The 25,257-nt window shown below is 45.6% G+C and overlaps 2 protein-coding genes across 4 annotated transcripts in view; both read left to right on the top strand.

Annotated features, from left to right (window-relative positions):
• Positions 1 to 13,210, top strand: part of rprd2b (regulation of nuclear pre-mRNA domain containing 2b) — a 156,581-nt gene extending 143,371 nt beyond the window's left edge. Inside the window, exons 6-10 of the mRNA XM_084336757.1 lie at positions 208 to 482; positions 973 to 1,264; positions 4,053 to 4,310; positions 4,716 to 4,865; positions 10,777 to 13,210. Of these exons, the coding sequence (XP_084192883.1) occupies positions 208 to 482; positions 973 to 1,264; positions 4,053 to 4,310; positions 4,716 to 4,865; positions 10,777 to 12,920 (3,119 nt within the window). The 3' untranslated portion in view covers positions 12,921 to 13,210. The remainder of the gene's footprint in view (positions 1 to 207; positions 483 to 972; positions 1,265 to 4,052; positions 4,311 to 4,715; positions 4,866 to 10,776) is intronic.
• A 5,440-nt stretch (positions 13,211 to 18,650) lies between these two features.
• Positions 18,651 to 25,257, top strand: part of tars2 (threonyl-tRNA synthetase 2, mitochondrial) — a 57,108-nt gene continuing 50,501 nt past the window's right edge. Inside the window, exons 1-5 of one of the 3 annotated variants that reach the window (XM_084336218.1) lie at positions 18,651 to 18,805; positions 19,393 to 19,568; positions 20,504 to 20,618; positions 20,755 to 20,876; positions 21,992 to 22,100. In XM_084336218.1, the coding sequence (XP_084192344.1) occupies positions 18,722 to 18,805; positions 19,393 to 19,568; positions 20,504 to 20,618; positions 20,755 to 20,876; positions 21,992 to 22,100 (606 nt within the window). In that variant the 5' untranslated portion in view covers positions 18,651 to 18,721. Of the gene's footprint in view, positions 18,806 to 18,885; positions 18,912 to 19,386; positions 19,569 to 20,503; positions 20,619 to 20,754; positions 20,877 to 21,991; positions 22,101 to 25,257 lie in introns of those variants that run through there. The other 2 variants (XM_084336217.1, XM_084336219.1) reach the window with 2 other exon arrangements.

The raw sequence follows: 25,257 nt of genomic DNA, 5'->3' as shown, positions 1-25,257 counted from the left end.
AGTTTATTAACAGATTGCAGAATGGGTACAGTACAGCTCAATACATACAATTGTTAAGGGGATGCAGAGAGAGAGAGAGAGAGAGAGAGAGAGAGAGAATCAAGGAAGTGGATAGTAACCCATAATGCCATTGGACAGTAAATTAACCCATCACAGAAAACAACATTGTGGAAAAAACACTGAATCACGCCACTTTCATCACACTAGTGCCTGTTCGGAGTGTGTGGCTGCTCGGAAGTGCTGCTTGCAGCGTTGTGGAGAGCCGTGGTCTGGCTGCTTGCAGCGTTGTGGAGAGCCGTGGTCTGGCTGCTTGCAGCGTTGTGGAGAGCCGTGGTCTGGCTGCTTGCAGCGTTGTGGAGAGCCGTGGTCTGGCTGCTTGCAGCGTTGTGGAGAGCCGTGGTCTGGCTGCTTGCAGCGTTGTGGAGAGCCGTGGTCTGGCTGCTTGCAGTGTTGTGGAGAGCCGTGGTCTGGCTGCTTGCAGCGTTGTGGAGAGCCGTGGTAGAGAGCCGTGGTCTGGCTGCTTGCAGCGTTGTGGAGAGCCGTGGTAGAGAGCCGTGGTCTGGCTGCTTGCAGTGTTGTGGAGAGCCGTGGTCTGGCTGCTTGCAGTGTTGTGGAGAGCCGTGGTCTGGCTGCTTGCAGCGTTGTGGAGAGCCGTGGTAGAGAGCCGTGGTCTGGCTGCTTGCAGCGTTGTGGAGAGCCGTGGTAGAGAGCCGTGGTCTGGCTGCTTGCAGTGTTGTGGAGAGCTATGGTAGAGAGCCGTGGTCTGGCTGCTTGCAGCGTTCTTGAGAACCGCTCACTCGATCAACTTCACACTTGAACACTGCACTCCCTCAGTAATACACGTGCCAAGTGTGAAGTCGATCGGATGAGCGGTTCTCGGGATATGTGACAGACGGACAGAGATTCCTTCATTTATAGTTGGATAATTAATTTGCTCCTGTTCCAAATTTCTCTCCTTATCCTGTTGTCCAGGCGTACAATGCATTTGCCAACCGTGTGGCCAGCCTCAAAAGGAAGCTGGATGCTCTGAAGTCATCCCTCCCCGGACCCGAGGACTCCCCCGTCCCCTCACCTTCGGCGGACGCCCCCTCCCCCACTGGCTCTGACTCTCCCTTCCAAGGCTTGGGGATAGAGGCCAGCAGCGCCCAGCTGGACCCTGAGCTGGATGGCAGTGCCATGGACGAGGGAGAGCTGGCCAGAGACAACAGGGACCCAGAGGACATGGATCTGTCTGACGAGGAGACGGCCAGCATCAACAATCTGGGTTAGTGGCATCAAAACCCTTTTAGTTGCTGCCGTTGCTGGAGTTGACCACAGCTCTCCTGGCTGCGATCCAATCGCGCAACGATGCAGCAGTCGAACATTTTCCAAAATTAGAAGCAGCATTTCAGTCGTACTCCAGCATGACTCTGAAAGGACATATTCTATGTTTTTCTTTGATGACCGACACCTTGTATTCTGTAACCAATAGGGGTGGGAATCACCAGTTTCATCACGATACGTTATGATATCGATTCTTTGGACAACGATACTTTCCGATATCACAAAGTCTGCCACGATACGATTCGATTCAGGTGCCTGCGATCGATATGAGACGATATTATAAGCCCATTTAACACAATCGGTAACATTTAAATCGACAACAAAAAAAGGCAATGGAAATATCATTTGACGTTTTAATTTTTGAGCTCTTCCAGACATTTAATGAAAAACAATCTATTGTTTTTAATACAAATAGACCTCCTGTTCACTGTTTTTGGTTCGTTTTTTTAATATTAACACTTTGAATGCCCATCACGAGAATTCTCGTTACATTTTTTTTATTAGCGATCTGAATTCATATTTCATCACCGAGTCTACCGTTGGTAAACCAGCCCCACCAGGAGCTCAGATGTGAAAAAAGCGCCCCCTATCGTCTCCCAGATGGTAATGCACCCTTTTGGATTGGACTCAATGAAAATGGATGAGAAAAAAAAACTCCGGAATCCACATTTTACTTCTCACGCATGTAACCGGAGCCGATCAGATTCATTGTGGACCCTCAGCACAGCGTGTAATATGTGTTTTACAGTATACGCGTTGGATCAATAAAAGGATAGATTTTTGGAATGGCGATCAGGAATTGGAATAATCCATTTGGATACCATCTGATCTCAGGTAAGGAATCTATTTTACCAGTCTTAGGATTATCAGACCTGTTTTCACGGAGATATAAGCTTTTCCCCTATATGTGATATGGCTGTTTGACTGTGCGAGCGATCAGGAACTAAGAGAATCGATTTTCAGCTTGCGGCACCAGCGTGCATACATACACATATACTATCGATAATCTAGCGTTTATTTGAAAACGATTCATAAATAGGCCGAAAAATGACAACGTTCTAGAATATTACAGTACAGGGCGTTTATCACAGATTCTTTTTCCCCCCTTGAAAACGAGGGCTTTTCAAAATGCTATAAAACGGAAATTAACCGATAAAAAAACAATCCGCTTCGACAATGTTGACTGGAAAATGAGTCATTGATAAGCGACGGGCAGATTAGACACAGCCATAATTTAAAACATAGATTAGGCGATATTAATGCTAACATTGAAGTGGGTGGTGGGCATTCAAGCACTAAATGTGCGGCCCCTGCTGGGCACTGAAAGTGTTAATATCCTATTCACTGTCACAGAGCTGTATGTTGGCTGGAAAAGGCATATTGGGAGTCCGAAGGTGCAGTACCGGCCAGATCCTGGTAGTGGCGCTGTCTCGAGAATGCACTCCTTCCCAGTCCCTAATGGACCTCTGCTGTTCTCTCTATGGCTCCATCAGCTTAGCTTAGTTAGCTTACGCTAACAACGCAACGCTATGGCGAGGATGGAAAGCATGCATTTGACCCGTTGTGGGGAAAAAACAAAATAGGTCGCAAAATAGGCGGACTCTGAAGCCATGCTGTCTAACACACACAGAGATATTGTTGTTGCGGCCGGGCGGATATGCTCACCAGGGGAGTATCGCAATATGAATCGATCTTTTTACATTGCATCGATCCTATTTGATAATTGATAGGGATGCTCGATATTGGCATTTTTACCTATACCGATATTGTCCAACTCTTAATTTCCGATACCGATATCAACCGATACCGATATATGCAGGGTTTCCCCCCCCAAAAAATGGAATAATTTCAGGTAATTAACATTACATATCTCTTGTTGTGGAATTAACACAACATTATGCATACTTTTGACAATAAATAAAATCAGAAATTGTTCTTACTTGCTTGCCTGGGTAAATAAAGGTTATAGAAATGTAAAAAAAAAAAAACAATACAGATATTTTCCGATATCACATTTTAATGCCGATATCTGCCGATAATATCGGACATCCCTAATAATTGATAATAGATCGATATATTGATCTGGACCCACCCCTAGTAACCAACCCAATTTTCTTTGTCTGTTGCATGTTATTTTGTTGGTAGAATTGCAGCTGGAACTTGTGCATCCTACTGCAGCACTAGGGATGGGCGTGAGTAATCGATTACTCGTAGCTATGAGAAAAATCGATCTTAAATTATTAATAATGTTTATGATTTTAAAAAAAATCTTTTTTTACATATTTGTTTCACATGTATGTGTAAGATTATAACTGTTTGTTGGTTTCCTTAAACATACGTGAATGAACAAAATTAAGTTAAAAAAAAAACTATTTATTTTTTTGAGTAATACACGATCAATCGAGTATAGCATGCGATCAATCGATCTGGATTTTTCTTTAAAATGCCCATCCCTATGCAGCACCCAGACAAATGCAGTTAATTCATTCGAAGTTCAGTTGGCAAGATTTTGTTCAGAATCGATCTGTATAATGCCAGGTGATAGAAGAATAGGGTCTGTTGAAAATAACAAAGGTTTCTCTTCTGAAGTTTGCAAATGACTGGATTCATTTAATAATTTTTTTTTGTAGAACCCTATTTTTCTTTTCTGGCAATGTAGTATTTTGATTAATATATGAACGATTCATTAGTATATTTGAAGGTTCATTTTGCCACTTTGTTTTCACTAGCTGACGACAAGAAGGACAAAACGCCCTCTGCCGTTTCCAAACCAACAAAGCTACCGGTGGTGTCGTCAAAGCTCACGCTTCCAGCCACGCCCACCAGAGCTCCTAAGACCCCCACCACCACCAGCGCAGCGGCTACGCCAGGGACCCCCTCCACCCCCATCTGCCCAACCACCCCCCTGGGGGTCAACCTGGCAAACGTGGACCTCGGAAAGATCAGCTCCATCCTCAGCTCCATAACGTCGGCCATGAAGAGTTCAGGTGAGCCGGTGGGGTTGAAGGCAGCCGTGTGAGTGACCCTGGGGTGCAAACAGACTGGAGATTAATCCCAACCTGAGCTGGATGACATACGAGCAAAATGGCTGACCTGTGTAATGTATACGTGTCCAGATTAAAATTATTTTATTGTTTTTTGTTTAGTTTTTATATCTTAAAATGTGATCTTTTAATATAGGTAGGGAAGTAGGAGGTTCTAACCATCTCAGCAAGTGTGTAATTTATGTCATTGCATTTTCCTTACTTTGAGAGCTCATCACTCTTAAAGTTATTTCTTTGAATTTTTTGTCTAAATCGAACTATAATCTGAAAGTCAATCTGTGTGTAATTCTTCTTCATGCCATGGTTTTGACCTTTGACCCCTCCCATGTTGGTTTGTCTGCTTCTCAGCACCCAGCCCTTCAACACCAACCACCCCCTCTGGCCAATCAGCAGCCTCTAAAGCTGTGCCGCCTAGCCCCGCCTTGGCCAGCATCCTGTCGCGAGTTGATATCACACGCGAAGGCATCCTCAATGCTCTGTCTAAGACAACCACATCTGGTGAGACACACAAACACACTCGCATGCAGTACATACACATAAACCAGTATTAACCATCAGGGGTTTTGACTGGTTATCATTCAAAACCGGTAACCGTTTCATCCCTATTCTGTGTCATATATTTTTCTGAGTCAAAGCTACTTGTTTATATGAGCTATTAATGTAGAAACTATTTCTCACTTGAGGTGTAGTACCAACTGTCGGCTACTCACAGAATGTTTAGACTTTCCTCCGACAAGGCAGCAGGTAACCTTGGTAACCACTCCCCAATATTATATGCAGGACACGGCACACTCAACCCTACAACAACTTGACGGGATTCAAATAAATCTGTAAAGATGCATCAAATGCCAAAACAAACCCATACCTTTGACTCAGAATTATCTTTTTATATATATATATATATATTTGCAGCAGTAGTTTGTTTATACTTCAGAAGTATTATATTTAGACTTGGCCCCCAAAATGAATGGAAGTGAATAAAGAGCCTAACACTTGGGAGGAAAGTTGGTAGGAGATGAGTTGACGGCAGACGACAGGGACTGCAGTGGTCACTAGTTTACTTGTAGATTACTTCAATTGTCAAAGGAACACAAGGAACTTTCTATAAAGGAACCTTTCAGAACCTTTGCGGAATAAGCAAACATGGAAGAGCCTCTTGTTGTACCTATAATTAATTTATTATCATATATTTCTTTTGCGCTCGGATTTGGAAAATGGAGTGATGAACTTTCACCCCCAGCTAGCTACCTTTTTGGATGTGGCGACACATTTCTTGACCAGTCACAATGGAGAGCGCTGCTAGCTCCGCCTCCAGTGTTCCTGGAACTACCTCCTGAGCTACTCAAATGCAGTTCTGAGAACCTCATATACAATCTCTGTTTACCATGGAAATAGGTTTGGAACCTGTGGGCTCGGTTTGACAGCGCGGTTCCCCGCGGCAAGTTCTTACTAGTTCTTATTTGATTAACCTCTTAAGCCCTAGCCATATTTCCTTAAAATCCGCCTAAAAATACATACCTAAGTAAATGGAAGATTGCTCCACTTCTACAAGGCCCATTTGCATGTTCTTGGTATCTAGGGACATCTATGGATCTCGGGGAATGTATTCCCAGTGTCAGAAATATTGTGTCTGTTACTAGGCTTGAGTAAATTGTAATGAACCAAAGGAGAATATAATTATTATTAATATTTTTTTTCTCCATCTTTGACGGTGAATAACACCATACTTGACCAGTTGAGAAAATACCACTGTTGAAACACTTCAGAAACTGAAAGAAAGAGAAGATAAACACAAGCAAAACTAGAGCAGCAAAGGGAAGGGCACAGGAAGAGTATACAGGTTAACAAAGAGGTCAAAAAGAAAGTATTAGAAAGGACAAAAGGGCCCACATAGACATCATGGCCCAACAGGCAGAAACAGCTGCAGCACAGGGGAATATGAAGGACCTCTACATGATCACCAGGTAGCTAGCAGGCAAGTTCCATCAGACAGACAAGCCAGTGAAGGATAAACAGGGAAACCCAATTGCTACCATTCAGGACCAGCGGAGAAGATGGGCCGAACACTTCAAATAAGTCCTGAATCAACCTGACCCAGTAGAAAGAGGCATTGAAGACAGGAAAAGCTGCACGGCCGGATGGATTACCAGCAGAGGCAATCAAGGCTGACCTAACAACCACCACGGACACGGACATGCTCCACAGCCTCTTCACCAAAGTATGGGAGGAAGAGAAAGTACAGGAGAACTGGAGGGAGGGAACGATAATCAAAATTCCGAAAAAAGGAGACTTCACCAGCTGTAACAACTACAGGGGAATCATGCTCTCCTCTGTACCAGGCAAAGTCCTGAACAGAATTCTACTGGAGAGAATGAAAACAGCAGTTGATCCCCTGCTTCGAGACCAGCAGGCAGGCTTCCGGAGTAATAGATCCTGTACTGATCAGATTGCCACCATGTACGCATCATAGTAGAACAATCAATAGAATGGAACTCCTCTCTCTACATCAATTTCATCAACTATTAAAAGGCATTTGATAGCGTGGACAGAGACCCTGTGGAAGCTAATGAGGCACTACGGTGTCCCTGAAAAGATGATCTCCCTGGTCCAGAACACCTACCAGGGAATGTCCTGCAGGTACATGCCGGCCAAATGTCAGACCGTTTTGAGGTCCAGACTGGAGTTGGGCAGGGATGTCTACTGTCCCCCTTCCTCTTTCTCCTTGTCAGGCCTAACAAAAATAATAGTTGGTTTCAGGTTGGTTGTCAGTTTGGCCATGGGTAGGTAGGGAATTTATTTTAATTTTTTTTTATTTTATTCTTTCCCACGGCGACTATGGATAGGGAATTTCTTTATTTAATTAACCCTTTCACTGCCACACGACAGAAGGTTAGCCCTTTACTATCACACAACCGACGGCGATGCTCCATCATTAGCATCATTAGCTCCGCGGATGCGGAGCTAATGATGCTAATGATGGAGCATCGCCGTCGGTTGTGTGATAGTAAAGGGCTAACCTTCTGTATTGTCACAGTGAAAGGGTTAACCGGCTGTCGTGTGGCAGTGAAAGGGTTAAAATGTTCACAACAACATGGATGCATGTACTCTGCCAGCATGTTTAATATCCATAATACTAAATGTTTGACTAAGATTTCTATGAAACTTTATTCTTAAAAAAAAAAAAAAAAAAAAAAAAAAAAATGATTTTTTTTTTTTTTAATATATAATTTTTTTTTTAAAACTCATAAAATATATTGGGTCGCACCTAAATCGGCAGGGTCGGTCGGCAACCTGAAACCAACCATTATTTTTGTTAGGCCTTATCAGCTGGATAATGAAGACCACCACAACAGGAAGGAAAAACTGCATACAGTGGACCCTCTGGGCACAACTCGATGACCTGTATTTTGCTGACGATCTGGCCCTCCTGTCGCACAACCAGGGCTTGGCATTAACACCCGCCAAATGCGGGTAGAATTCGGCAGTGGCGGGTAACTGCGTCATTCTACCCGCCCCAGTGGCGGGTGACTTTTTTTCTATGAAAAAAAAACATTGTACTCTACAAAAGGCATCGGCAATAATTAAGTCAATCCAGGTGATACTACATAATACTACAACTCCCACAAGGACTGGGTGCGCACAGTGTGCTCATTCAGTGGCCCATCCACTTCGCCCCATCGTGCGCGTTGTGTCGCCTCCGTGTGTGACAGCTGACGGCTGAACGAACGCTGTTAGCGTTAATAGCTCAACTGGTTAGTGCGACCGACGCATCCATAGTTTACTTTACAGACAGTTGGCTAACGTTACAATGTGGCGGCATATTGTGGGTGTGAAAAGACCGGGTGAACCAAGAGGCCGAGACCGAAAACACGAACAAAGTACAAGAGGAGGCAAAAAAAAAACGGTTGTTCATTGAAAAGTGGCGCTCAGGTCGCGAGTGGCTAGGATATGATCCAAAGCAGAAGTTCATGTTCTGCATTGATTGTCGTATGTATGGCATTGACGAGTCCAAAAGCTTGTCGTTTGTTATTGGCACAAATAAGCACTCGCAAATATTCAGCACCATGGACAGCTGCCCCCAGATCTCTCTCGCTCTCGCTCTCTCTCTCTCTGGTGAAAAAAAGTTAGTCTGGAGCCCATTTTCACATGACCATTTTAATAATCACATTATTACCATTGTTGGGTTATGATCGGCGTATAGTGTGCATGTAAATGCACTCAGTGTTAACGTTATATGAAAAATACATAGCTAAGTCATACTGTTTTTTCTTCAGGGTAGATGAGCAGAAAGGCTTGCATGTTGGCAATACATACCGAAACATAAACGGAGCCAAGGAATTTATGTTCTACATTGCTGAGGCTGAAAGGAATAAACTTAAACAAACTATTGCCAGCACAAAGTTCCTCTCAGATGTTATTTTAGATGTTTCTATTCAAATAAAAATCGTATGTCCAAACAAATGCTTGCAGTTACATTGTCCAATTACCTATATTTATTACTTTTTGGGTGGGGGCGTGAGTGTGGGGATTTTTGGCTGGTGAAAATGCTGAGTGGCTAGTGACTTTGGAAAACCACTAGCCACAGTGGCTAGTGAGCCAAAAAGCACACAACCATAAGCATATGCAGGACAAGACCACCCAGCTATCAACAACATCCCTTGCAACAGGCCTCAGGATAAACCAGGAGAAGACTAAACTGATGAGGATTAACACCTCGACCACCATACCTGAATGACAAATGACAAAAAGGACGTTGCAGAAGATCCAGACATTCATAAACAGCTGTCTGAGGCGCATCTTCAGAATCAGATGGCCGGATAAAATCAGCAATAAGGCGCTGTGGCAGAGAGGGAGCCAGGACCCAGTAGAGAGCCGGAGATGGAAGTGGGGATGGATTGGTCACACCTTGCGTAAACCAGCAGCTACCATCACACGCCAGGCCCTGACGTGGAACCCCCAGGGGAAGCGGAAGAGAGGAAGGCCCAAAAACAGCTGGAGGCAGCACACTGAGGCAGAGCTGAAGAGACGTGGTACCAGCTGGGGAGAGGCGGAGAAGACAGCCCAAAGCCGTGCTGGATGGAGAAGAGTCGTCGATGGCCTATGCTCCACTTGGAGTTAAGGGGCCAAGAAGAAGAAGAAAATTGACCAGACATGAAAAACTGCCACTGAGCTCATTCAGCACCTTATTGAGATCACGTGTACAAAAAATCTAAGCTAATTAATAAAGGGCAGATGATTAACAGGAGGTTTTGTAGATACAGTACTGAATTCTGCCATCCGGACACATGCTATTTGAAATATAAATATAGAATATCAGGCCTATAAATTACCTTATTATTGCCAAGTCACACACCTATGGATTTTTCCAATGGTAGAGTTCAATCTGAATTTTGTATCACCAGGCGCCCCTGACAGTGCAGCAAAAACCGTGAATGAAATTTACTGTAAGTACATTTACTTTTTTATAATGTAAATTTCTCCGCCATTTTTCATCAGATTGCAACGCCGTTTTTTGCTAGACGTTCACAGAAAGGTAGAGAAACTAACTGTTCTGTTATATGGCAATAACGTTCAGGTTTGTGTGATATGATCCTGAAAAATAAGAGAAAAAAGTCACGCTAGAAGTCAGTTGATTGATGGGCTGGAGTGAGCTGGAAAGTGTAGTTGTTTTTTATTTGAAAGCCCTGGGTCTCTTCTCTCAAAAGACTACACTCAAGTTAGGTTGTGCCAAATCCTTGCATCTATAAGCGCCTTTTTCCGACTCGTGCCCTGAGATTTCTATAAACGTATATTTCACTAATAACACTTAAAATCATTGGTAAACAAACGTAGTGCTGAAAATATACACTTTGACTGCTGTTTTGACTGGGTTAGGGTCTTTACTATTGGCTACATTTAAAAAAAAGATTCTACGCAACATAAATTCATACATTCTGTAGAGATGGATTTATGCCGTGATATCAATTTCATACCGGACCGCTTTGGCTTAAGAGGTTAATCAATTACTACAAGGTCTCATTTGATTAATCAATTACTACAAGTTCTTATTCGATTTTTTTATTAGCTGTGCTTTTTTGGTGTGGGGTAGCCAGGCAAGGAAGGAAATAATGAATAACAAATGTGTGTTGCTACATCCACAGAAAATTGTGTATTCAATACAAGAGAAGAGGAAATTGTATAATAAAAATGTTATTCAGATTACTTTCTCTGCAGAGAAACCTGTTAAAAAGATACATAACTTGTGCCCTTTAATCCTCGAGTCCCAAGTAAGTCTCAAGTCAACACAAGCATACAGTTGTCCATGTCTTCAGATGGCAAATGTCAGTTAATTTTCACATTGCTGGTTTAATTGTCTCCCGCTTCCTCTCTCTCTCTCCCGCTCATTATTTCTCTCTCTCCCTCCCCCCAGGTTTATCCTCTCTGTTGCAGAGTGTCACCAACGCCTCCTCTGCCCCTCCTGCCCGTGCCTCCTCCTCTGCCCCTCCTGCCCGTGCCTCCCCTGAGGCGGCGCTGGCGGCAGCCAACACCCCTCTCACGCCAACCACCCCCAAGAAAATCAAACCCGCCCTGGGGAACAGCCTCAAACGGGACACGCCCGGGAGGAGCAGAGATCGGGAGGAGAGAGAATCGTCTCCCCCTCCTCCCCCCTCATCTCGTTCCTCGGCGCCCTCCTCCGTCGCCGCCCTCCCGAGTCTGGAGTCCAAGATCAACAGTTTCCTGCAGGGGAACCCGGCGTTCAGCCTGGGCCTGGGCGACGGCAGTCCTCTCGGGGGAGACGGTGTGGAGGGGACCCCGGTGAGGGACGAGACCGCGGGCACCCCCACCCAGGACGAGATGATGGACACGCCGGAGGGCGAAGCAGAACCTCCGGGCTCGTCTGTGGGTCACGGCACCCTCTCGCCCACAGCCTACCGCAGCGACCCCTGGGACGCAGTCATCACGCCCACGGGGAGCAGCAGCGCCGACGGAGACTTCCTGTCCTCCTCGTCTCGTTACGGAGCCGGGAAGAAGAGCTCCGCCAAACCCAAGGAGGAGGAATCCTCCATGAAGGGGAAAAAAGATGGACAGAACAGTCAGTTGAAGAAGGCGGGAAACGGCAGAGCCACGGGAGAGAGGAAAACGTCGACAGGCTCCCGTAAGGCCAGCTCTGGCTCTGAGGAGGGAGGGATGAGCGGGAGGAAGGATGACAGGGGGAAAGGACGAGTGGGGAGTTCTCCGGGTGGGGAGGAGGGCCAGTACCACCGCATTGAGACGCTGGTTTCGCCCTGCACCGAAGGTGCACCGATCCAGACGCTGGGCTACAGCTGCCCTCCCGCCGGAGAGCGCATCCAGACGGTGGAGAGCATCCGTGTGATTGGTCGTGACATGCTGCAAGGGGGAGGGGGAGGGGCCGGCGGTCGGCCGGGAGGAGCGATGTGGTACGAAGAGGAGGAGTACATGGAAGCTCAACCCCTCTCGCCTCATGCCCCGCCTGACGACATGACTCCCACCATGCCTCCTCCGCCTCCTCCTCCCCCGCACCTCCTCCCCCCACATCTCCAACCTCCTCCACTCCCCCCCCATCCTCATCCCCATCCTCATCCCCATCCTCATTCCCATCCTCATTCCCATCCTCATCCCCATCCTCATCCCCATGCCCACGCCCACGCTCCCCCCCCAGGTCAGTTCCAGATGCCGTACCGCGGGGAGAACCACCAGGCGCCCCCTCCATCACATCTCCACCAGCATCCCCACCAGCATCCCCACCAGCATCCCCCTCCTCCCTCCCCCTTCTTCAACTCTCTTCCTCTCCCCCGCCCCCCTCCCCCACCCATGTCACAGGTCCCTCCCTCTGTACGCAGCTACCCTGCCCCTCCCACCGCAGTCATGGTGGGTGGAGTGTTGGTGCCCATCAGCCCCCGGCCCCATCCCCCTCCCCAGCCAGCTAGACCTGAAGGGCTAGAGCGAGGGGCAGTCGGAGTGGGACCCAGAGCAGCGCCCCCTCCCCTTATGACCTCTCTACTTGGGGAGCCCCCTAGACTCCCTCGCCCTGGCACCGTTAAAGAGCCCTTCACTCCGCGTCATGCGCCCCCTCTGCACCGCCCCGGCGCCCCTGGTGCTCCTCCTCCCTTACTGGGCAGAGTGAAGGAGCCTCTAAGCCGCCCGCTTCCTTCCGCCTCCCCCACTCCCCCATCAACCCCTACGCCTCCCTCTCCCTCAGGCGAGAGCCCGTCCTCTCGCCCACCGGCGCCGCCTCAGTCCCCTGCCCCTCCTCTCCAGAGGCCCCCATCCAGCCCCCCAGCTCAGCCCCGTAACCAAACCCCCCACCGCCGCTCTCCCCCTCTGCCCCTTCTCAACCTGCCCAAACCCCGCCCCGCCATCCTTTCTGTACCCATCCCTCAGAGACCCCTACCCATCCCTCAGAGACCCCTGCTGGAAACCCGGGGCCCACTTCCACACCTCAACCGAAACCTCCCCATCGGGGGTTTTCGCGGGGGCAAGCGGCCTGGTCCTCCGTTCGGGGGCGGCCCCTTCCATGCACCCAAGAGACCCTTCCAACCCCCGCGCTACTGAAGTGGTCGTCTTGACGACGTGCCCAGTGAGAAGTCGCCAGCCACACACGCCTAGCTAAACCCCAACACAGTGTGTTGGTCCTGCTGGTATGAACCCAGTTCACAATCATTATGTTAACCTTAAACCTGAAGTCAAGCTAATCTCTCGAGCTCTTCTGTAAATAGCTGATCATGTCTTCATGCTAACTAGCTAGCCCAGACGGTCCTTAGACTGTACAGTATAATAGCAGCGTATCAGTCATGCAGTTCAGAGTGTTGTGTTGTGTTATGTAACCAACCCTAAAATCTGCCCCCCCCCCCCCCCCCCCCCCCTTCCATCCTCATCATACACAGGAGATAAGGTTTTCATTGGCTCTTCCACAAGTCAGAACCCTAGGTGAACGTATAGGAGGGAGGCGAGGAAATGGTCCCCAAGTAGAAAAGAAACAACAGGTGGATTTCCTGCTTTTAGCTGATTTTTCAATTTACTTCTCCTGCATTATGATTGCTGAGTGCTGTGAAACATTTCCTAAGAGAGAGAGAGAGAGAGAGAGAGAGAGAGAAAGGGGTGGGATAGGGGCGGGATAGGGGCTACAGAGATTGTAGCGGTTCGAATGATGAAATGAAATGGTTTGATTCCAAACTGATCTTTTCTTCACTGAGTGTGCTTGTGTGACTGAGTGTCCTGTCCTGAGTGCTTGTGTGAATCAGTGTCCTGTCCTGAGTGCTTGTGTGACTGAGTGTCCTGTCCTGAGTGCTTGTGTGAATCAGTGTCCTGTCCTGAGTGCTTGTGTGACTGAGTGTCCTGTCCTGAGTGCTTGTGTGAATCAGTGTCCTGTCCTGAGTGCTTGTGTGAATGAGTGTCCTGTCCTGAGTGCTTGTGTGAATGAGTGTCCTGTCCTGAGTTCTTGTGTGACTGAGTGTCCTGTCCTGAGTGCTTGTGTGAATCAGTGTCCTGTCCTGAGTGCTTGTGTGAATGAGTGTCCTGTCCTGAGTTCTTGTGTGAATGAGTGTCCTGTCCTGCGTGCTTGTGTGAATGAGTGTCCTGTCCTGAGTTCTTGTGTGAATGAGTGTCCTGTCCTGCGTGCTTGTGTGAATGAGTGTCCTGTGTCCTGTCCTCCTGAGTGCTTGTGTGAATGAGTGTCCTGTGTCCTGTCCTCCTGAGTGCTTGTGTGAATGAGTGTCCTGTCCTGCGTGTGCTTGGTTGTAGTGTTCTGTCCTAAAAATACAACTCTTTTCTTCACAGTAGGCATGGGGGCATCCAAAGAAGTTTCATTTTTGAATGATGAGTTTTTCTTTCCTGTTGCAGCGAATTCTTGAGCTCAGCCCCATGCCGATCTCCCAGAATGTATCATATTGTAAATATTGTTGTCTCCTTTCTAGAAAGTGTCCATGCTTAACATCTCTCCTAATGTATATTTCTAAGCTTTTTTGAACGTGTGTGTGTGTGTGTGTGTGTGCGAGTAGACTGGAGGAATCCATCCCGTCATTTTCTTTGTTCCGTGTAAAGAGAGAAGACGGTGGTCAGTGTTCACCCTCATCGTCGCCGCCATGTGCCCCATGTGCCCCAGAGGCCGTGAATAAGCTTTAGTCCCCGGAAGAATTTATCTCGCTGTAGACTCTGTTCGTCCTCTCTCTCTCTCTCTCTCTCTCTCTCGCTCTCTCTCTCTCGCTCTCTCTCTCTCTCTCTCTCTCTCTCTCTCTCTCTCTCGCCAAACCACGAGAAAGAGGAGATTTGAAGATCTGTGTTGAAAATGTACAACAGAACAACGCGTATGTGTCTGTGTGCGCGCTGTAGGTCAGGATTCCGAGTCATGGCGATAACCAGAGTAGTTAATGCGACGGGGGTGGGGTATTTCAGTGTGAACTTTGAACCGCATCCTTGCTACTAGGCTTCTACATGTACTGACTTGAATAAAATCCAGAGTTTGAACTCACCTGGGTGGGGAAGGTACTTTCTTTGGTCAGTTGATCACTTTTACTGTGCTGTTCAGTTTTATCTTTTGTTTTCAGAGAGATTGAAATGTTGCTATGATTTTTATTTATTTTTTCTCTCTACAAGCAACGGCTGTCATTTTCAGAAATACACTAAATTTGAACGTTATTGTACTTTTATGTCTGCGCTGTATTCACGTCGGATAGAATTATTGATCATTTTCCTCATGTAGCTTGACACCTTTTGGGGGGTGGGGGGGCATAAAGGGGGATTTGTTTACATTTGCACAGCCATGTATTAAAGACGAATTTGCAGGCCCTGCCATTGTAAATAACAACAGTGGAACAAGACAGTTTCAGGACGTTTTCTAGCTTTAAACGGTGTTCCAGGGGCCCAATGTCCCCTGAGGACAGTTTGTTTATTCCTATTAGAAAATACACCATAGAAATGTCTCTCCCAAAACGACATGGTGTACCTTTAAATCAGCTTTTCCCTCCCCCATTTTTGTTGTATCAATTCTTATAAAAGCCTTTTATGCTTTTCCTCTTCAGCAAATTTTTTTCTTTCTTTTTTTCCCCTTTTCTTTTGCCTTGCATCCAGATGTCACTAGCGTCCCTCTTAACACTTATGAACAGTTTATATAAAGATCAGTCCAATAATGGTAATGGTCCTACTCCCCTCTTCTGGAGTAATCGTTGCCATTCTGCTTAGGCTACCTGTCAAAGCCTTTGCAAGTGACTTCTTAAGAATATGCTGCTTCTGGTCAGTTTCTCAAGCCCCTTGTCTTTTATTATCTCTTGGTATGGATGTCTTTATTTGTGTTTGCTGGCTCTGCAACAGTTACAAGTTGAGTTATGCCATTCAAGGAGAAATAATGAGTGTCTGCAAACATTCGTCTTTTCTGAGTGGAAAAAAACCCAATGTAAAAGTAAACTCATTTATTATCACCGTATTGGCATGGCATTAGCATTCTGGTGTTTTCTGAATGATTGCTTCAAGATCTGCCACCACTCTGTATTTAATATGTACTTACAATCTGATTGTTGTATGTCCATCGTGATACTGGAACAGACGATAATGAACACATCATTTTGGTGTGTTCACATTTACCTGATAACAAGGTTAGACTAGACTTTGTAGACTTGCCTTGCTCCTCTACTTCTCGCCAGCTGCCCATCCAAAGATGGGGTAATTTAAGGCGCTTCTGTAAATAGTCTTTCTGTTACATGTACCCACTTAAGTTCAAGCGCATTTTTGTTTAAAACGTTGTGTGAAAATGCTGGAAGATTTGAGAGATCTTATGGTGTGTAATGTGTTTTTGATCAGTTGCATTGCTATTATCATTACCATCTCGTAATCAATGATGCTTTATCACTGGTCTTTGAGTGTCCAATCCTTTCAGGTGTTTGCTCACTGGTCTGTTCGTTTAGACCTTGCACACATTCTGTAGTTTTTCCACTCCATTATGTCACAGTGACAATATGCACACTTGCTCAGATGGGCACCACATCATCGTTCATCTTCTACCTCTGTTTTTATTTTCTTTACAAAGAGCACCACTGTATCACAAAGGCAATTGACAATTCACTTTCTGTTGTTCCAATAGTTCTTATACTCGGTTCAAGGACACACTACATGTTTCAGTATAGTTTTTCAATATTGCATTCATGAAGGCTCTTATGTCATTTGTTACATACAGGTTTGCACATAATATACATTGTTTTGTGTTTAGATCATTGACCTTTGGGAGTGGGCGATGTCTTCATTGTTTCTCTTCACTTTTCTCCTGCAATCCTTTTAACAAGGAGAACGCGTAGAGTTGCTCTGAACAGGGGATCCCTCAGCGCTCAGCGTCAGCCCTCTCCAAAGGCCCCCCCCACCTGACTGTTGGAGAGGAGTTTAACCAAGCACATGCACAACACACAGCCTTGCTTCATGTACCTTTTTGACTACTACATGATAAGAGATGTGATAATGCTCGATGAAAATGCACATTATCCATCACTCTAGTATATTTGTTTTGGCCCCAGTGGGAAAAAAACATTTGTCCAATTTACAGTAGCCTATAGTATATATATACACAACATGTATAATGGTCCACAGCCTCGGCGGGGGGGGGGGGGGGGGTTTATCTATAACCCTTTAAGTGCTGCATTCACATACTGAAGGACTCCTTTCCACACAGAAAAGTATCCTAATTTGGCCTCTTAACATCGTTAAGGATTTTTAGGATATCCATGAATTTTATTGTCTTTACACAATTAATTCGTTTTAAATTATACTGTGCTTTTCACCTCTCCATTTCTTGGATGTATCCTCAACGTGTGGATTTATATGATTTGGAGATGTGTGTGTGTGAGAGCGAATGCAGGCTATAATCCCATGTTTTTAAACCTATAATATAGGCTTCTTGTGAACATGTGAGGGGGGGGGGTGGTAGAGAGTTGGTTCTCTGGGATTCTGTCAATCTGGATTAGAATTGGTTGGAGCTGGTAATATAAATGTTTCCTAAAAACAGTTCTCTTTTTAGCAATAAACACTAGTGTATATATGGGTTTTGTTGCCCGAATAACTCATATTCTCAGATTAACACATGTTCAGTGGGCTGCTCAGTCCTGTATTACATTGCGTTAGACTGATATAGTAGGCCCTATATTCAAATGGCCCCCTTTGTGGCAGTACAGTGCTCCCACCAAGTGGTCGTTTAGCAGTACTTCATCTATGGGGCACACTAGCGTCAAACGTGCAGTGCGTGCTTTTATTACCAAGAAATTATAATTAATAAAAATCTACATTTTTAGTATGCAACATGTCAATTTCGCCGGCGTAACAGCTAATTTGACAACCGTGTTGTAATTTTAGTTTCGATTGTTTTATCTTTTGCTCTTAAAATGGCACTAAATGGTCAACTAGACGAATTGCGTGAAGTACTCTATAATAATTAGTATCGTGCGCCTTTGTTGTATATTGAATACATAGCTGTAAGGTCAGGTGTTTTCCTTTTTTCCCCCCCGTTTCTTTTTTTGTTTACTTAACGGTCACGAAGTTTTACTAGAATGGGAAATTGACGATTTGTATCTGATTGAAATCTTTATTAACAGATTGCAAAATGGGTACAATATACAGTACGGCTCAATACACACAATTGGGGGTGCAGACCAGAGAAAGACTTTCGTCTCGTTTACATCAGGGTCCCCCATTTTCAATTAATCTCGATATTTTACTAAAACACTAGCCTTTCTTTGTATTTGCATGGGGCCCAGGCTGCAGACTGCTATAACACTGGTCAGTTACTGTAGTCTGTACTGGGACGCGTGTGATGACGGAACACGCTGCTCCCGTCCTCCTAGCGAAGCATCATAATATCAACCAATGGTGAGAAACAACGCGAGAGATTTCTACACCAGCGTCAGAAACGTGCAGCATCGCGAGGCTTGTGAGAACAGCACGTTTCTGACGCTGGTGTAGAAAATAGATCTCGTTGCTCACCATTGGTTTAGAGATCTGGCTGGTATGGATGATGATCTATGTTTTGCGATTCACTCCCTCGTCAAAAAAAACTACGTGGATATATTCTTGGCATGTTACATACAATTATCAATAGTTTATGTTTGATGGCAAAACCTGACATAGAAGAAGCGGCGAGCACCCCCTGGATACCTGGAATGTCTTCTTATTATAGTCAGTGGACGCGCGCGAATTGTAGATGCTCGTGAACGTGCACGCATTTGACGCTTCACAAGTTCCCGCCCCTCTTCCCGTTCTGACCAATAAGCGATGCTCTTGACGTCAGCCTCTCTTCGGGTCTTATGGCCGCGTACAGTGAAGGGGACCGCCATGTAAACTGCTGTGTGCCAGTTGTTTGGCTGTGAACGGCTGCATTTAGAATGGTGGTCACAGTACCTGTGCGGTTAGCCTTCTGTCGAGCTTCAGTACTGGCAGCACTTCGGTCGCACAGGCGCTACAGCAAGGTGTGCACCGATATCGAAGCATGATGCGACCTTCTGGGATCTTAGCCCGCTTGCTAGCCTGTACTGTACACAACAGCCAATGATAATGTGTTGGCTACTTTTCCACGTAAATAACTTATGTATTGGATTTGCGTTGGGCAGTTGTTTTAAAAAGAAGTAGAGTGACTAGGACATTTAACCAGTGTGTTAGCTATATAGTTGTAACTCTACTACCTGATGGCAGTGTTGTAGTTTGTATTGTTATTATTTTGCTGTTGCTTGTGGCTTATTATTGGTACCTGGCTTCGGGATATGCAGTGATATGTTTGTGGTATAGAGGTTATAGAACACACCCCTCTCTCTCTCTCTCTTTGTTAGTCTGTTTGCTTTTTATTATTATTATTATTATTATACTTTTCTTTACACTATACAAAGTTGAATAAGATCTCGTATTGCTTTTGAGATTGACTTTCAATCTCTCACCATTTCTTTCTTCCTTTGCTCCTACCCCACACCCCTCCCTACCTCTCTGGTCATCCTATGTTAATTTCCTCCACGCCTCTCGTCCGCCTCTCCTCACCTGGATCTTTCCCCCCCTCTAGTTACAGGTGTCGCCTGCTCTGTCTGAGCGGCTGCAGGTGTTTGAGACTCTCTGGGAGAAGCAAGGTGATGGCAAGAGAGCAGGAGCCACAGAGAAGCCCCTCAGCATTCGATTGGCCGATGGCAGGACAGTGGTGGGGACAGCCGGTGTAACAACACCCCTCTTCATCGCCCAGAGCGCACGGTAGGATTCGATTGGCTCTACAGTACATGCTTTTGTCCACCCCCCCCCCCCCCTCCTCAGCAGTGATGCTACTCCGTTATTACATCTTGGGGTACACCTGAACAATAAACTGGACTGGTCGGACGACACAGAGAGAGAGAGAGAGAGAGAGAGAGGCTGTTCTTCCTGAGGAGACTCGGGTCCTTCAATGTTTGCAATAGACTGCTGCAGTCATTTTACCAGTCTAGTGGCCAGCCTCCTCTTCTATGCTGTGGCATGCTGGGGGGGGGCTACACCAACTCGAGGGACACCAACAAGCTGGTGAGGAAGGCTAGCTCCGTGGTGTGGAGTCGAGCTCGTCAGACTAGAGGTGGTGGCAGAGAGGGGGATGAGAAGGAAGCTGGCTGCTATCCTGGATAATCCCTCCCACCCCCTCTACGACGAGCTAGTCGAGATGAGAAGCACGTTCAGCCACAGACTCATACCCCCCCGACACTCAACTAACCGCCTCGGACAGTCCTTCATACCAGCGGCCATCAGGCTCCACAACAGTGGGCAGGGACTAGCGGCCTCCAGGCTCCACAACAGGGGGCAGGGACTGCTGCCAGACATCCAACTAGAACTAATGGGAAGTTGGAACCCAAGGAGGACAATAACACTACCTTATGCATACTGCACCTTATGTGAATACTGTGATACTGTGAATACTGTATATTTCAGTTAGTTAGATAGTAAATTATAACACTACCTTATGCATACTGCACCTTATGTGAATACTGTGATACTGTGAATACTGTATATTTCGGTTAGTTAGATAGTAATTATATTGACTTATTTGTTTACACTGCTTGTGTTGTTTTTACTACCTGTACCCCCCCCCCCCATGCTGCTATGATGCCTGAATTTCCCCAAGGGGATCAATAAAGGAATATCTTATCTTATCTCACCCTCTCCAGTGTGAAAGGAGCGCTGCTGAGTAAAGTGAATGGAGAGCTGTGGGAGCTCCAACGCCCCCTAGAGGCTGACTGTGATCTACTGCTGCTGGGGTTCAACACAATAGAAGGCAAACAGGTACTGTACTGATCAGCAGAGCTGGAGTTGGGTGTTTACCTGTGGGTTCCCCCGTTGGTCTGAGACATATGGCTGTTTAATGCCTTCTTTTCCACTTTACTTCTATTTATTTCACGTACCCCCCCCCCCATCTTAGGCAGCATGGAGGACAGGAGCATGTGTGCTTGGAGGGGTGCTGGAGGGGGTGTTTGGGGCAGAGGTGTGCAGAGAGGGCGTGTCCGAGTCGGGACTCCATTGTGACCACCTGCTGGAGAACGGGTGAGACAGCACTGTCCAAATACTGCAGATGGCTCTGTATAATGTAATTAATGGCCTTTGATCTGGTTCAAATAGATTAGGATAGTCAGGCATATAGGGGTGTAACGATGCATCGATTAATCAAAATGCATCGATTCTAAATTTAGAATCGATTATTCGAAATTAAAAATATTAATTTAATTTTTATTTTTTGAATGTATTTTTTTTGTGTATTGTTTTTATTGACCTATAGTCCATTCATTTTGAGTGAATCAGTTCCCCCAGCCACATTTGTGTATTCAAAATTTTTTGGGGAATTAACTGATAAGAAAATGTATCGTATCGAATTGAATCGTGGTCAAATGAAGAGATTTCATGATGCATTGAATCGTTGCCTGAATAATCGTAATAGTAACACGAGAACCATGGTCCTACAAGTCGGCAATTAGGCTTCTATAGACGGATGGAGGGGACATACTCGACTGGAAAATCACACTTATTTTCAGCCAGCAAAACTTTTACTGCACCCGTGCCTTCACTCAATAGCATGCCTGATCAATGAAGAATACAAAGTCCATGGATCACTGTGTGTGAGGTGACTGGAACTCAATCGGAGGCTGCAGGTTGTGTCTGGACTCTGGAGGTCGGCAGTTCTCCGAGCCGCAGTGATTTTGACCTGAATAGAAATCCGAACCGCATGCTCGCAGTTGTAGACAGTCTCCCTGACGAGTTTTCTCTCCACACTATCGATCCTCGGACCCTGACCGCAACTCCTGCTGTTTATTACAGTCCAGTTTAATAATGGTCTGTTCCTCGCCGTGCAGTCCTAATGTGTGTAGGGGATCTTTAACAATTTAATGCTGACCCCCCTCTCTCTCTCTCTCTCACACACACCCTCTCTCTCACACTCCCTTTCTTTCTCCCTCTCTCACACACACTCCCTTTCTCTCTCTCTCCTGTCACATTCACTCCTTGATTTTGGAGAGTGCTTCTGTCGTTCACTCAACTTTTTTTGGGTCCTTATTATAAACTGGTGTGACGTCTGGCTGCCAGGGGCCAGGAAGGGAGACAGATTACACATCCTTGACCTTTTGCCTTTCTGATGTTTCTACGGGTCTTTCTCCTCACGCACACAGTTCCCTGTCTCTGAGTGAGGTGGAGGACCGTTGTAAGGAGGCTGCAGCCCTCAGACTTCCTCTGGCCAGGCTGGAGCTAAACACAGAAGAAGTCCGACAGCTCTTCCAGGTCAGCGTTCACTGGCTTTTTGTTCATCTGTTGCTGTCATTGCCATTTTTCATCAGATTCCAACGCCGTTTTTGGCCAGATGTTCACAGAAAGGTAGAGAAACTAACTGCGTTCTAATTTATGGCAATAACGTTCAGGTTTGTTCCACCCGTGAGATATGATCCCGAAAATAAAGAGAAAAAGAAGTCTGATGATTGACAGGGGCTGGCGTGAGCTGGGAATTGTAGTTTTTTGAAATTCGAAAGCCCATCAAAAGCCCTGGGTCTCTTCTCTCAAAAGACTACACTGAAGTTAGGTTGCGCCAAATCCTTGCGTCAATCCTCGCCTTTTCCCGACTCGATGCCCTGAGATTTCTATAAACTCATATTTCACTAATAACACTTAAAATCATTGGTAAACAAACGTAGTAGGGATGCCCCGATTGATCGGCCACCGATCGTTATCGGCCGATAATCAGTATAAATATGCGATCGGGGAATTCCGATAATGAGTCATATTCGCCGATCGCGGAAACTGATCAAGTGGATATCTCACTCGCTTGTCTCAGACGCACAGGACCTGCAAACTGCTCCTCCTCCCTAGCCCCGCCCGTACCCGTGTAGAGTTTGTAAACAAAGAGGTGCGGCTCCTCTGCTCGAGTCTGTAGTGCATTCGACCTGCGCTAACGTTAGCTACCTAGCTATCGTTACTGTTTAAACAAAATTACCCAGTCAACTATTCACGTTTAGTAGGCATTGTCTAACGGTATTTAGCCGGCTAGCTACCGATAGCTCCTGATATCAACAAATGATCCAGAAAATCTAGTAGTCCATGTTCATACGTCCGTTAGCTTGCGTTAGCTGACATTAGTTTACTGTTCAAAACGAAATGTCCCATTGAACTAAAGTTCTGTCTTAACGTCATCTAGCCGGCTAGCAGTAGCTACAGATAGCTCTTGATATCAATGTCTTATAACATTGATTTAATGCGTATTCGAGCTGAGGGCTTGCTGAATGTGAAATGACCAAAGCATAACGTTACCAATAGGGTCCCGCTGCAGCGCCGGAGAATCCTTTTTGGAGCTGGGCTACTAGAGTACACAGACAGTGGAGCTGTTTGCAGATAGCGAGCATTTTGACTTGTTGCGTGGTGGCGATGTCTCGCAGATAATACAAGTACAAGTCTAATTATATAATATATATATTTTATTAAAAAAAAAATATTTTTTATATAAAATAATTTTTAATTTCTTTTTAATCAAAAACGATCGGTATCGGATCGGTATCGGCCGATATGGCTCACGACGATCGGTGATCGGTATCGGTGGCAAAAAACGTGATCGGGGCATCCCTAAAACGTAGTGTTGAAAATGTACACGTTGACTGCTGTTTTGACAGGGTTAGGGTCTTTACTCTTGGCTACATAAAAAAAATAAAACGCAACATTAATTCATACATTCTGTAGAGATGGATTTATGGCGTGATGTCATTCTCGTACCGGTACCGGGCCGCTCGGGCTTAACACTTTCAGCGCCAGACGCGATGATAGTCGGGTTATCTCGCCAGCGGTTGAGTGCCATACAGGCTGCTTTTGTATATAAGAATTTGTTCTTAATTGCTTGCCTGGATAAATAAAGGTTAAATAAAAATAAAATACCAGAGTATAGTCAGGTTTTCATCGTTTTTTCTTTTATTCGATTTTTTTAATTCATTACAGGTTCACGGACCTTGGTGTTACCATAGGAAATCATTCCGAGAGTGCAATACCTCGGAATGCATCCTGCTAGGTGGCAGTATCGCCCACACTTTGAAACCTTATTTCACACAGTGTGTTACATCTAATTTCCTCCGGGGCGGAGAATTTTGGTCCAGGCAAGCCTAGCGGTTCACCCGATCACATTGGAACGCGTCCATGGCCCCTCGATGCATGTGTTGTGCCGGATTATGTCGGGGACCCGATGGACACCAATACTGGAAATCGCGATCAGACAATTGGAATATTCTTTTTGGGATACCTCCTAAGGTAAGGACTATATGACATCAATCCTACTTTGATCCAACAATGATTTCACATCGATCGCAACGATCATATGTAACGTACTCCAAAACGTATGCCGTTGCTGATGATCAAAGCATCAAAAATTTGTCCAGGCGAGCAACGCGAACGCTTCTAGCTAAATTCACATATTGCTCCATAGCGCCGTTTTCAGGAATTAGCCAGGATCACTCTGAAACTATACAATATTCACCACGGTATAACACGCGAACGTATACATGAAAAAATGTATTCTTTTTCACATGTTGAACGATGGATAGTTAATATCAAATGAGCCATAGTATTGTCTCCATAGCTATAATATAGAATATAGATATAGCCAGGCATTAAAGCGTTCCGTCTTGAGACGGATATCCGTCCATTTGATTTGGAGTTCCGTCATTTGATTCGGAGTCGTGACTGATTTTAACCTGAGTCAATCAGGTGTCAAATATCATGAAAAATGGCATTTCTTTTTCTACCGCGGCCGCGCCAAGCAGTTATTTGGCGAGCAATCGGCAGGACGCAGCGACTTGAGAGACCGGATTGCGCTAATAGTTCGTCGTCGGAAATGTATAATAATCGCAAGATACATTCAGACGGTGCTGGATGAGATCTAACTACGGTAAATGGATTTATGGACACATTTATGCCCGGACCACAAAGCTTATCGAAGGGTGCGACGGCTCTACCGGTGAGTCTCAGCCTGTTGTTATGATATGAAAATGTAATTGTAGCTCTGTCAGACCCTGATATGGGTTGTCTTTTCCTTTTAGCTAACGCTATTAAATATAAATATACAGTGGAGGTTAAAATAAGAATGACTTTGCCTGAAAAAAAAGTCAGGAGATGTTTATCTTTCTCTGGTCTGCATCCCCTTAACACTTTGAATGCCCAGCAGGGGGCGCACAGTTAGTGCTTGAATGCCCAGCACCACTTCAATGTTAACGTTAATATCGCCTAATCTATGTTTTAAATTATGGCTATGTGTCTAATCTGCCCGTCGCATTATCAATGACCCATTTCCAGTCAACATTGTCGAAATGGATTGTTTTTTTATCGGTTCATTTCCGTTTTATATCATTTTGAAAAGCCCTCGTTTTCAAGAAGAAGAAAAAAGAATCCCTGCTAAACGCTGATGTAC

The sequence above is a fragment of the Notolepis coatsorum genome (genome assembly GCF_963971535.1).
Source record: "Notolepis coatsorum genome assembly, chromosome: 19".
NCBI classification, from domain to species: domain Eukaryota; kingdom Metazoa; phylum Chordata; class Actinopteri; order Aulopiformes; family Paralepididae; genus Notolepis; species Notolepis coatsorum.
This window is presented reverse-complemented; position numbering and strand designations above follow the sequence as displayed.